The sequence below is a fragment of the Oculina patagonica genome, chromosome 4 (assembly GCF_052425735.1).
Source record: "Oculina patagonica isolate OP01 chromosome 4, crgOcupat, whole genome shotgun sequence".
In the NCBI taxonomy this organism is placed as follows: domain Eukaryota; kingdom Metazoa; phylum Cnidaria; class Anthozoa; order Scleractinia; family Oculinidae; genus Oculina; species Oculina patagonica.
In genome coordinates this window covers 62137025-62150212 of record NC_135761.1, presented here as the reverse complement: position 1 = coordinate 62150212, position 13188 = coordinate 62137025, and the positions used below count along the sequence as shown (strand labels likewise).

At 38.3% G+C, this 13188-nt stretch overlaps 1 protein-coding gene across 1 annotated transcript; it reads left to right on the top strand.

Annotated features, from left to right (window-relative positions):
- The first annotated feature begins 270 nt into the window (after window positions 1–270).
- LOC144647760 (UDP-N-acetylhexosamine pyrophosphorylase-like) lies at window positions 271–11974 on the top strand. The gene is made up of 9 exons (XM_078507443.1): window positions 271–867; window positions 4106–4460; window positions 5121–5186; window positions 7084–7217; window positions 8920–8991; window positions 9461–9529; window positions 9797–9958; window positions 10982–11033; window positions 11695–11974. Exons 1-9 carry the CDS (start codon window positions 374–376, stop codon window positions 11809–11811), a joined length of 1521 nt encoding a protein of 506 aa, XP_078363569.1. The 5' UTR covers window positions 271–373; the 3' UTR covers window positions 11812–11974.
- Window positions 11975–13188: the final 1214 nt, after the last annotated feature.

Below are 13188 nucleotides of genomic sequence, written 5' to 3'. Positions count from 1 at the left end.
TAAATAATTAAATTTTCTGAATTATTTCTGAAATATCGGCATGCGTGGAAACTTAGTTTATTGAAAACTGCCTAAAACACGCCCCAAGAGGCTCCTTCACCCATAGAATAGTAATGGAAGAATATTATTTATCCAGCAAAAGTAAATATTTGTCAACCCACGCGAGGCTCGCTTCCGCTCGTGGGAATGGCAGAAATCACGCGTGGACGTTACGTGCTGTGCACGTTTTCCAAGTCCTCGTTCCCAGTGTCCTCACTACTTCAAGTAAGCTAGATTATAAATTACCTCAGAGCCTTGGATCACCAGATCAGATTTTAGCGTCAAGTTATTTTAATCTGCGGTTCTTGAAATTTCTTAACGTTACTTCTCGAAAATGGGGTCTGAAATGGATATCGAAAAGTTAAGAAGAGACCTCAAAGAGAACAGTCAAGATCATTTGCTTCAGCATTGGGAGAAACTAAACGAAAACGAACGATCGAAGTTCTTCAAAGATCTCAGAAACATCGACTTTGCGAAGGTCAACCGGTCATTTGAGAGGACGATGAACGAAGCTAAAACCAATGGAAAGAAGGATGATAAACTACAGCCCGTTCCTTCGGAACAAGTTGGTAGTGCCATTGGAACAGAAAATCAAAACGAGCTCAATAGCTGGCGAGAGAAAGGGCTTCAGGTGATAAGCGAAGGTAAAGTCGCCGTTCTTCTCCTCGCCGGTGGACAAGGAACCCGTTTAGGAGTTCCGTATCCGAAGGGAATGTACGATGTCGGTTTACCTTCAAGGAAAACCCTTTATCAGCTACAAGCTGAGAGAATCTTAAAAGTGCAAGACCTGGCTTATAAACAAACTGGAAAGAAGTCGACAGTTCCTTGGTAAGTTGAAATAATTTTACATTCCGATCGGCTTGTTTCCGCCACGCTCCGAAAGCTGTCATTGTTTTTGTGTTCTTACGGCAGCCCCGTTAAAGCACCAAAAGGTTTTCATATCGTCCTAACACATAAATCTTAACTTAGATCTATACTTTTATGTTGTTTTATGTTGAAACAAAAGTTTTTCGCTAAAATAGCGACCAGAATTAAGAAAGATTCTAACAGTCAAAGCTCACGTGATTACCGGCGTCGCTTTCATTCACGAGGTGTTTGGTTTTGTATTTTTTATCACGAATCGAGGAATTTCAAATGTTAGCTCGAACTTGTGTGTATCAAAGTTTTTATTTACTTCGATTAACGCAGAAATTCACTAACAACCAGGAACTCTTTATCTGAATTGTTTCCCGGGTTGTTTATGATTATCATCATTGTGGAACAGGGGTTTCATGTTGTTTTTGTTGTCGGCATCTTCTTACGTAACAGGAACCTCGTGACTGTCAAGTGCTTGCCAGCGGGCTTATGACCCTTCGTGATCAAGGTCACAAAATTTGTTTTAGTATCTTTTGCGTTTCTTTTTTGCGTTTTTTTGCATACTTGATAATTCTTTTTTTAATAGAAAGAAGTTTTAAAATTTCCATTCCAAATTTTGGAAAACAATAGAAACTTATATGTAAGAGACTACTGTTAATAAATTATTAAAAATAAATAAGTTGCGGGGTAGTCTGCAGTTTAATAGCCCGAGACTTTTTTCTGAAAAGATTGATAAAAAAAAAGTTTAGGCTTAAAATCAAGTTTGACAAAAAAAAGTTTGGGTTTCTGTTTTGGAGTGGATACAGTGACTGAATTTTTTTGGTGCATTCAAGAATACACTGTACCACACGAGAATAAAACCCTAAGTATAACAATGTAAAACCCCAAACAAGTCCTACAGTTGCTCTGAGCCTTCTCCAACAAAAAAAAAAATAGGTACCCTGCAAGCAGAGTTGCTTCAATCTTAATTTCCTAGATAATTTAGGAAAGAGAAAGGCAACTGATGATTTGCTGATCATCCCACAATTTGGATGAGTCCGGCCAGTTTTGTATGATTGGTTAGTCTAATATATAAATTTAGGCAGCCTAAAAGCGGAGCTCCCCAGTTAATTATTTTGCACTTTATTGAACTCTGATTCTGGCCATGTAAAACTTTAGGCTAGAATTTTATATTCGTTTTATTTTTTTAAAAATATTATATTTTTCCTTATTCTTTTTTACCTGTCCGGGGTGGGGGGGGGGTCTCCCTTTTACTTGGGGGTGTGCCGTTGGTGCTGAGACTCTGGACCTGTTCCGGTTCAATTCCTTTCCAGACAAACACTGCAAATAGGTACCTGTCCACAATTCCACAATGAAATATATGATGATAAAAACACTACGTACATCACACTCTCCTTCTGTGGCTTGGAGATAAGCGATGAAGGCGTCCTTGTTTTCGTGTGCCTTGCGGCCTCCCCTCCTCCCCTCGGTCTGTCCCACATTCTGGTTGCCCTTCTGTAGGGAGGGGGGGCTGGTCTCTTCCTTGGTAGCTTTCTTCCGTTTTTTGTGTGGCGGGTTTCCCCTCGCCTATGCCCTCGGTGCCTCCTCCCCCCCCCCCCCCCCCCCTTCTTCCCTCCTCTGGTCTCTCTTTTTCTCTCCCTTTCTTCCTTTCTTCTCCCCTTTCCTGCTCTTCCTCTTGCGCTCCTTTCTTCCTTCCTCTTGTCTCCCTGCCCTGTCCTCCTGCTTCTCCCTGCCTTCCCCTCCCTTGCGTCTCCTTCTTCTCTCTCCCCCTCTTTGGGGGGGGGGTTTTCTCCGCTCCTGGCTGGGCGCGTGCTGTGCGGCTGCTTATCGTCGTTTTTCTCGTCTCCCTCCTGCCAGCAGCTGGGACTTCTCTTTCCTTGCGTTCCGGCTGCTCTACTCTCCCTTCTTTTTTGTCTCTCTTCTCATCCCTTCTTCCTCTGGCTTTTCTCTTTTTTCCTTCTTCTATGTCTCTGACTGGCTTTGTGCTGATTTTTTTTTCTCTGGTGGGGGCGCGTCTCCCGGTGAAGATGAAATATTACTGGGAGTAAAAAATTAGTCAAGCTCATTCGGGCGCGGCCGCACGCAACCCGAGTGTGCAAAGATTTTCTGCACTCCGGGCTTCAGCTCAGAGACTTTCCTCTGGGGCGGCGGCCGCGCCGCTGCATGTGTGCTATTATCCCCCACCTTTGATGGGTCGCTCTTTCCTTCTCTTTTCGTTCTCCTGCTGTCCCGCCGCGTATCGCTTCTTGCCATTCGTCTCCCCTCCCTTCGTTCCTCTTCCTGTGTGTAGCCTTAGACGGGGTAGAATTACGGAGAATTCTTTTTCCTCTCGGTTTCTCCCCTTTCTACCGGGTGTTCATTTTTCCTTCTTTACTCTGATGCGCGACAAATCTATCACTTGGTCAGCGGTCAACTTACGCGACCTTGACTATTCTACCTGAGCCCGCGATTGGTCTTGATACTGGTCAGCGGATACGTTGTTTTGACAGCTGTCAATTGACCATAAAATGGATGTCCAATATCAAAGATCTTAGTCGTTACCTCACTCATTTCTGGTTGAGGAGGCAGAAGATTGTCTCCCCTCCCCCTCTGCTTGGGTTGCCTTGGGACTCCCCTCCCCCTCCCCGAGAGTCTGTACGCGCGCGGTCGGGCGTACGCACCAATTTTTTCGGCCTCCTGGGTTTACAAAAATTCTCTCGTACCCGCTTACCCATGTGCTCCCTCCGCGCTCTGGCGCGCGCTGAAGAGCTCCGCTATAAAGCAGCTCTGTCACAGATTTGAACAGAATTTTGAACAGCCAAAATTTCTATGTGTTGTAGAAAAAACCTAAAAATAATGGTCCACCAGGGGGCAAGGAACTAAGAGAGATTTTGATTAAAAATTAATTGTTATATTACTTAACTTTTCAAAATTGTTTTCACGGTCATCAAAAAATCGATATTATTTTATGGCCGAAGTTTGATTATTATCCGACCAATTAAGGCTGTATCTTACATAAGATATTCAAAGATTATGTTTTATCATGGGTTAGCCTGCCTTCCACTGAATCAAGAACAGTTTAGACAAAAAATCTGCGAAATTCCTATGACGTTGCTCTTTTAAGCACAGAAATTTGAACATGCCATTCAACTGTCTAGTGAATAAAATGTGGTTTTTATGCAATCAGAATTTTTGGAGTATGATCTTTTTATTATTTTTCACTGCATTCAAGGTACATCATGACAAGTGAACATACAATGGGGGAGACCAAAAGATTCTTTGAGGAACACAATTACTTTGGGTTACAGAGAGATGACGTAATACTGTTTGAGCAGCACACCCTCCCATGTCTAACAATGGAAGGGAAAATAATTCTTGACCAGCCTGGTAAAGTTGCTCGAGCTCCAGGAGGGAATGGCGGCTTGTACGAAGCTCTGGGTGATGATAACCACGTTAGTATCAGCCTGATGAAGAAACGAGGGATAGAGTACGTTCATGTTTACTGTGTGGACAACATTCTTGTCAAGATGGCTGATCCTATGTTCATAGGATTCTGTATTGATAAATCAGCAGAATGTGGTGCTAAGGTTGGTTCATGTACATTTTGTATTTAGAACTATAAATAACATTTTGGAATAATATAAATAAAGAGGTGATAAATTTGGAGTCTTAATTTTAAGGCTAAGAAGTGAGTACCAGTAGTCTTGCCAACTCACTAAGTCTCATATTTACTATTTGCCTCTGCTAACCGGGGGGGATTACCCCCCCCCCCCGTGTACACCAAATATGAGAGCATTCCTTTCCCTGGACTCAATATTCTGTGAAAAACACTTTATTTCTTGGAAAGAATGGTCATGATGATATCATATTAATAATTATGTAGCATTTAGCAATTGGTTTTCAATGAGTTTGTCTTTCATGGAGTTATACAAGCACATTTTTTTACAATTGGTCTTGAAAATTAAAGTGCAGAGCTGTATTCCTAAAAGGTACTAAAATGCTGCTCATTATTTTTAGGCCTTGAAGGCAATGTACCAAAACAGTTGCATCAAATACCTTATTAAATACCATAATTAACATTCACCTAAAATTATTTTAAGGCGTAATAGTACTGCAATAACTGCATTGTTCATTAAAATAATTGTTAGAAATTCCAGCACGTTCTTTCCAGAGTTTATAGTCGAGTTTGACGCAGTTCAAATAATCTTGTTTGTTTGTTTTATTTATTTAATGTTATTTTTTTCCAGGTTGTGGAGAAAAACATGCCTGAAGAGAAAGTTGGAGTTGTGGTTAAATGTGATGGAAAATACCAGGTGAGTTGTAATGCAATGGGGGGAGGTGCATGTCGTTAGTTTTAATTATTGTAATCTACCTTGATTATTACTATTATGGATTTCATGAAATAATAAACTTAATAAGTACAGGCAACAGCATGCACTTGCACATCTTATTTATCATACGTCTACCAGCTCTTGAGATAATCTCGCAGATTCCCAATTCTCCTGGTCTTCTGGAGGGGTGGCAAATCTTATGTTTCCAAAGGATCCAAACCTACATGTGATTAGTAATTATAATAAATTATATAACAATTTATTGGGTAACTTTGTATTTTTCATACATTTTCACACTGCACATACCTGCCAACTGAATGGGATAATCTCTCAGATTCCCATAGCTCATGGTCTCCTGGAAGGGCTGTCAAATCTTCTTTCCAAAGAATTTTTTTTTTTTTGGTGTTTTGTTGCAGGGGAGAGGGAGAGGGGTGAAAGGGGAGTGGAAAGATCTTTTTGAAACTCTTAAAGTTGAATCCATAATAAGCTGTTTTGGGTTTGACAATAACAGTCACTTTCAGTCAAGATCGGCAACAGCAACTGCATTATTTACAGTTGACATCTCTGCATTCACAGTTGTTTGCATCTGAGAAGGACCACTTGGCGCACAAACAATTGTTCTTATAATGATTTATCAGCAAACTTTCGAAGGGCTTGAACAGCAAACTTCACTTCCCCTTGAGTTTGCCGACAAAGTTCACAAGTCTGCCGATAAATCATTGTTTTTTTTGTTTGTTAAAGAAATAAAAAAAAAATAATAATAAAACTAACAAGTCATGTTTTTAAAAGTTGGTGCAAACAAACAATAATTGAATAGAAATTATAAACAAAACATAACTTAAACTTACAATACATTCAGTATCAAGAAAAAACATTTTTTTTGGAAGATTACGGCTCAGCAATTCACATTGTCTGCAATGTGCAGACAAGTTGACATGATTACCCCAGTTTTAATCAGGGTACTCTTTTACAAAGACTGGTTATGCCACGTGCAGTCAATTTGAATTTGCTACTGCATTAGCTGCATATTAAATCAAAATAAAGATGTGTGAGTAAAATGTGTAATAAATTTATTACTAGGCCTTCATTGGCTAGTCCAATTTAGGCCTCAAATTTTTCACCAATAAATACAGTTATTTATTACCGGTAATGTTTTTCTGTCGGCTGAAGTCTAGGTGTGAAGCGATTTGTCTTTTTCTCTTAAAATTTCTTGGCTGAATAATAATTTATTCATTTCTATCTATAATATGATATTGGGGCAGTCACATACTTGCCCAGTTCATATAAAAAAAATTTCCCAGTGAAAACGTAATATAATTATTATACTGTGTATATCAAGCATTGGCTGAATAATATTTTGACGGTCAGGTTCGTAATTAAGATGTTTGGGAGACAGTCGTAGGCTAGCCTGTTATGCTGTCTCACAAAGATTCCTTTCAAACCAGATCACTTTAAGCGGGGAAAAATCAATATTTCCCCTTGGCAGAAGTCTAGTCACAGAACAACAATACTTTGGTCACACTGCTGGTCACACTCAGTCAAAGTGCCACTTTTCACAACTTAAAAATCATTGGCATATTTGAATTTTCCGGTTACTCTGCTCTTTGTATGCAGAGAGTGTCACTCAAAGTAAAAGTAATTAACTAAAGTTGTAAATGTATCACATACAGTGTAGGGGAATTCCTGTATACGTACTACAGCAGCTGGCTGTGACTCACACAAACATCACAAGTTTGTGTGACTTGCGTGACTGCTTCCCCAGAGACTTTCACTGATACAATAAAACATAAACGATGTTAAACTATTTTTGTGCAGTGTACAAGGTGGGCCCGTTTTAAGCGTAGTGTTTGTAGTATTTTAAATAAGTATTTTTAATCAGGTTGTGGAATACAGTGAGATATCAAAGGAACTTCAGGCGATGAAAGATCCAGCGAACAATGATAGGCTCTTATTTAGAGATGGAAATATATGCAATCATTTCTTCACCGTGGACTTCTTGGAGAAAATTGTAACGTAAGTGGTAGTATGAGCTCAAGTTGCTGAGCTCATTGTAATACCCTTCTTGTAATTCTCACAATTGTACAAGATGTAATACAACTTGAATTCTCATGATGACATCTTGTTACAGTTTGCATGCGGTAAAATTAATTATTACAAAATGTTAATACGTGCAGAATTTGTTAGCATGGCTCTCTGCATTTGGCTGCTGACTCAGACCATTTCAATGTGGCCAAATGTATGCAATCTAATGTTTGCAATGTTATCCTCAGAGCAGTCATAGTTAGCCATCGGCTGCATAATCGGGGTGGCTTTGACGGGTCCACTGGCTGTGACATAAGATGCATTTTAAATCAGATCATCACAGCAATGGATCTCTAGTGGCCTTGTTTTCAAGTCCACATGCAGCTTGCTGATCCTTGTGGATCATTGCAGTATCGCACTACTCTCGTCAGGCAGTACTTGCCTCTTCAATGGAGAGCCATCTTTGTTAATTTATTGAGTCTTATGTTGGCTGGGACAACCAGTACCTTGACTTCACTGGTGACTTAAGTTATACAAGCTCAAAAAGTTGCCCTTGTAACAGCAAATGCCTTGCCTGAGCCTATTCATGACTTACATTGTGAAAATGGTCACTCAACAACAATAACTGCTTTGAAGAGTTCCCGTGCTTGAGACAGATGACGAGTCACACACACATGGCTTTTACACGCACAGAAATTTATGGCAGGCCTCTGGAGCTGGTTTGTTTTCAACTCAGGCAGTCAGTTTAATCCTTGTTACACAAGATCATCCTATGTTATAGTCATTTGGTTGGTTAATTTGAAAACTTCAGTCTGTTCTGTGCCATGATTTTGACTGTTTCCAACAATGTACAGTCATATTAGGTCCCTTTTTCCAAGCTAAACTTATATTGCATGGTTATGAGTTTAAGAAAAAAATTCTAACTTGGTTGTGAGGCTCAGGGGATCAAACAAAAGAATTGCTCACTCATCCCCATAAAAGCAACTTATAGTCACACCACATCTACTTTTCTGTACAACTTTGCATTGTTGTCACTCAATATTCTAACAATGATAGGCTGTTTGCTAAAGAAACTTGCAAATTAAATTAAAAATTGCTTGCTTTGACAATCACGTTGTGAAGTTTCAGAATTTGCAAGTTGCTTGAGCAAACTGCCAGACTGTATTGGAACATTGAGTTGAGTTAAATGGAAAAGAACTTACAACTGATTTGACTGTAAAATCTTTGAGGTTTTTGAAAATAACACCTGTGCAGAAAGTTCTATTTTTTTGCCCGATCCAGAATTATTTTTGCCACTGAGTTTGTGACTGGGTTCAGTGTTGTTTTGGCTGCTGGATTAAAAGTTGTTTTTGTCACTACTTTCTGAGTCACTCAGTTCAGAGTTACTCATTTCACTTTATGAGTTATTTTTTCTCAATATTTGGCTCAGTATGATTTTGATGCTGGATTCAGAGTAGTTTGTATTTTGGCTTAAAATTACTTTTCTGTTGGCAATTAAACAAAAATTGATAATGTAAGCAGCCAATAGAGCTGTGGGTAACTTAAGCTAGCACTCGCATTCAAAAACACATACAAACTCACATTTTTTTCTTGTTAACTTGAGCTGTGGTTCATAGAAAAGTTTTCTGTGGATCCAGTGGTGTTACAGTGTAATATTATTTTGACTTTTTGGTCTCTTTTGTTTTACCCACAGAGAGCATGAAACATCACTGAAGTTCCACATTGCCAAAAAGAAGATCCCATTTGTTGATGCAGGTGGGAAAAGGTGGGTTCAAAATATCTCTGCATCAGTTTCTTTCAAACCTAGCTCCATTGTGGATGACTGTGAAAAAAACACTCAACAATTTATCGCAAATCCTGACCAACATCTTAAGAATTTCCAGCTCCTATTGTCCCATCAGAATCTTGCATATTTCACTCAGAATTAAGCTGCAAAATGCAGATCCAACCCTTACCCAAGCAGAAGCTCTCAATGGTTAAGCAAGGCGTATTCAAGAGTTTTGAGCCCTTAATTAAATAGTTCGAAGCTCAAAATCAAAGTGTTAACCAAATGTGGATTTTTGACAAAATATGCAATACCTACAGACTACCTTTCATGTGGCACATGCTATTCCACTAAGCATGATTTGTAGGAATTCAACTTAATTGTAGCTAACATGCACAACGCAATTAAGAATTTTCAAACTAACAAACAATGAGTACTGGTAAACTGTTATTTTATTGTTTCATTTCAGGATCATTCCAAACTCACCCAATGGAATAAAGTTGGAGAAGTTTGTCTTTGATGTGTTTGAGTTTGCAGAGTAAGCTTTACTTTCCTTAAACTTTTAAATATTATTTATAATACTTTGAAGAATTATTTATGGTTACCAAAATCTTTTTTTAATATTATTTTTTCAACATATAATTTACCGTAAAATGTATTTAATAATTGCTTGTGTTTTGGAATCACAATGTAATTTGATGGCTTTATCAGTTAAGTGTTACATTTGACTAAAATTTTAATTAAAATGTTTCCTCTCATAAGGACTCACTGAATTTTCTGCTTTTAAACTTTTTTCTGTTTTTAGAAAACTTGCTGTCTTTCAAGTTGCTAGAGAAGATGAATTTTCTCCTCTAAAAAATGCCAAAGGTTCACCAGCTGACAGTCCAGAAACAGCACAAAGGGACTTGTCAAATTTACATTATAAGTACATAGTCAATGCTGGTGGCAAATTCATTAATACTAATGGGTAAGTTTTTTTTAACTCTAAAGATGGTAATTTCCTAAGTTAGCTGGAGTGAGCTGTAGGCTTTCCTGCCAGCTTTCCTTATTCATGCACCAAACCTTAGTTATTTCATATTTTACCTTTTGAGGTCATGACATTTATTTGTCAGTCATCTTAAAGTGCCACTATGATCAAATTTTCGATTTCCATTTTGTTACATTTTCGTGTACAATGAGACTTTCTTACTCACCTTGCCAATTTTCAATGCATTACGAACATCAGAAGTCGTTTTATTTTAACGTTTATTTCCGATAATTTACGGCCACCATTAAACAACCTTGTTCCAAGGCTTGGTTGCGAATAGGGAGAAAATGACGTCAAAGGCTCCAAAATACCTCACGGGTTGAAATTATAATAACAATATGTATTGAAAATCACGCGAAAAGAAACAAAAACTTTGGACTTGTTTTTCGTGCAATTTTCTATGCTGATTGTTTTTCTAATTTCAACCCGTGAGGTATTTTTGGGCTTCGACGTCATTTTCTCCCTATTCGCAATCAAGCATTGGAACAAGGTTGATTAATGGCGGCCGTAAATTCTATGGAATAAATGTTATAATAAAACGACTTCTGATGTTCGTAATAGATTGAAATTTGGCATGGTGAGTAAGAAAGTCTAATTGTTCACGAAAATGTAAAAAATCAAAATCAAAAATTTGATCATAGTAGCACTTTAAATAAGACTGTGTCATGTAACACTTGACAAAATAGAATTTGTTTTTAATTACATGTGTTACAGTGGCAGCCACATAAAGTTGCATTGGGTCTACCAAAAAAATTATCAGCTGCCATCACTATTGTCGCTACCCGACCCTTTGATTTCTTAAATCTTTGGTCAGGATTAATTTTTATAGTTTCAATTTTAAGCAAAGCCTGTAACAAATGCATAAAAATACCAAAACGTTAAAACCCATGTGAAAATGAAAGGAGTTGGCAAGGGCAGTATTTGTAAAATCTATTACTTATTTTCGTTTTGTCCTGCTTACAGGTTCAATTCTGTGGTCTGTGAAATTTCCCCTCTTCTCTCTTATGCTGGAGAGGTAAGTATTTTGTTTTTTCTTTGCCATTAGTCCTTGACTAATCCTAGATTAAAATATTGAATTCCTGCATGTACCAGATTATTTGAGGAGGGGGGGGTGGGGGGAGGGGTCCTGATGGTTAATGCACTGGACTCTAGTTTGTGCAGTCTGGATTCAAGCCCTGGGCAGGGCCGTTGTGTTGTGTTCTTGGGCAAGAAAGTCCCTCTCTTCACTCAGGTGTTTAACTGAGTACCAGCAAATTAAATGCTGGGAGTAACCCCGCTACAGATTAGTTTTCCATCCACAGGAGAGTAGACATATTATTCCAAGTTGAATTATGTTCCAAAAAATCAGAGCTAATGGTTGGCCTGATGTGCCACTAGGTTTAAATGCAGCGTTTGATGCTACATGTACTTAGAGGCAAGTCCCTCCTCTTGATTTCCTTTTTGATCAACACTTTTCTTGTTTCTCGCAACATTAGCTTCATTAGCTATTCAGTGATTGGGTGAGCAAGTAAAATAAGCAGGTATAAGCAAGCAAGCTAAACTTCAAAGGTGTCTCCTGTTTGGAAGTAGTAGCATGCCCAAATTACTGCAAGCACATTATTTTTGGTTTTACCTTGAATCCTGTACAAATTACAAATTGAAGCTTGTTAAACATTGGTGCCCTGTTTGTTTTTTAGGGATTAGAAGATGAAGTGAAAGGAAAAGAGTTTTCAGCAGCAGATAAGATTCACCTCATTGCTGATGAAGAAGAGAAAAATGGAGAGCCAGCTCGCAAGAAAAGCAGAGACTGCTAATTGCGCTGTCAATTGAACTATAAAATACAGACACTAGATGAATGGATCACACAAAAGGTGTGACGACTACAATTACTAAACAGGTTGTTCTCGTAATCATGAAGTAAATACATTTGAAACCTGTTAAATCAGCTGCCAGATACAGTGGAACCCCGATATACGATCCTCGATTCTTTCCCGATTCGATGATTCTTGTCCGCAGTGTTGGGCGACCCCGATTACGATCTTCGATCGCCCGATCGATGGATTGCGGACGAACGTCTCCCGATTCGATTTCAGTCACCGTCACATTTTTTGCACATCGATTGCAATACATCGGTTCGGTCATCTTTGACGTTTCTCAGCTTTGTCGATGCAATGAAATGATCTGTGTTCAAGTTTTTTTCTCTTTTCCTCCTCCAGTAAGAACTGCCCGATTCGATATTTTCGGTATTACGGCATCGTATTCGGGAGTTTCGATTGTCTCATATGATAATTTACTCTCCCTTGGCATATCGTTATCGGGGGTACAGGGATTACATAAAGTGTCTGTTATAGGAGTGAAGACCTGTAATAATTTTAGCAGATTAATTTAAGAGAAAATGTAAAACTGCAGCGACTGCTATCTGTAATAGTAAGGTGTCTGTAAAGTGGGCATCAACTAGATAAAAAAAAAAACGCTTTCCAGAAAATGGAAACTAGGATTTCTGCTGCCAAGTACAGCATAAGAAAGAGGAAAGTGAATTGTGTAGAACGTGTTACAGGTAATTGGAGCTACAATAGTTAGAGTATGCAGAGAGTAGCATTGTTCACTACTTTTGTGCACAGTTCTCGTTCATATGATGCCTCACTGCTATAATTTTTAACGTAAAAAAGAAATAACTTAAGGGAAAAAAATCAGTTTGAGAAAAGTTGGCATTTACAGTTTCTGTACTGTCTAGGTTTCATTGCTATCTTGAAGTATCTCTTTTATAGTATGTCATAATTGTAAATTACCGTACTATAGGTATATTGTGGGAATGGAGGCTTTGATCACCTAACAGCAAGTCAAAAATTTGATCAATTCAAATTCTCTCTAGGAGAATTATGCAAAGTGTATGAAATGCCTAAATCTGCGTTTATAATTGGATAGGTTTTTCAACTATTTTGGTGTGTGTTTTACTTGTTCATGTAGCTTAGTAAACAAGCCAGTTAAGTCTAGAACAGACTTAGTTTTCTAATGACTGTTACAATTTTTGTTAATTTATTAAAACTACAAGTAGTCACGGAACAAATAGTTGAGCTAGTGATCAATGCAGTGGAGAAGTCTAATTATGCAGTAGCGAAAACCAAAATAGCGATATTTTCAACAAATTAGTCAACTATATTTTTTATACTAAACTCTCATTGAAAGATTGT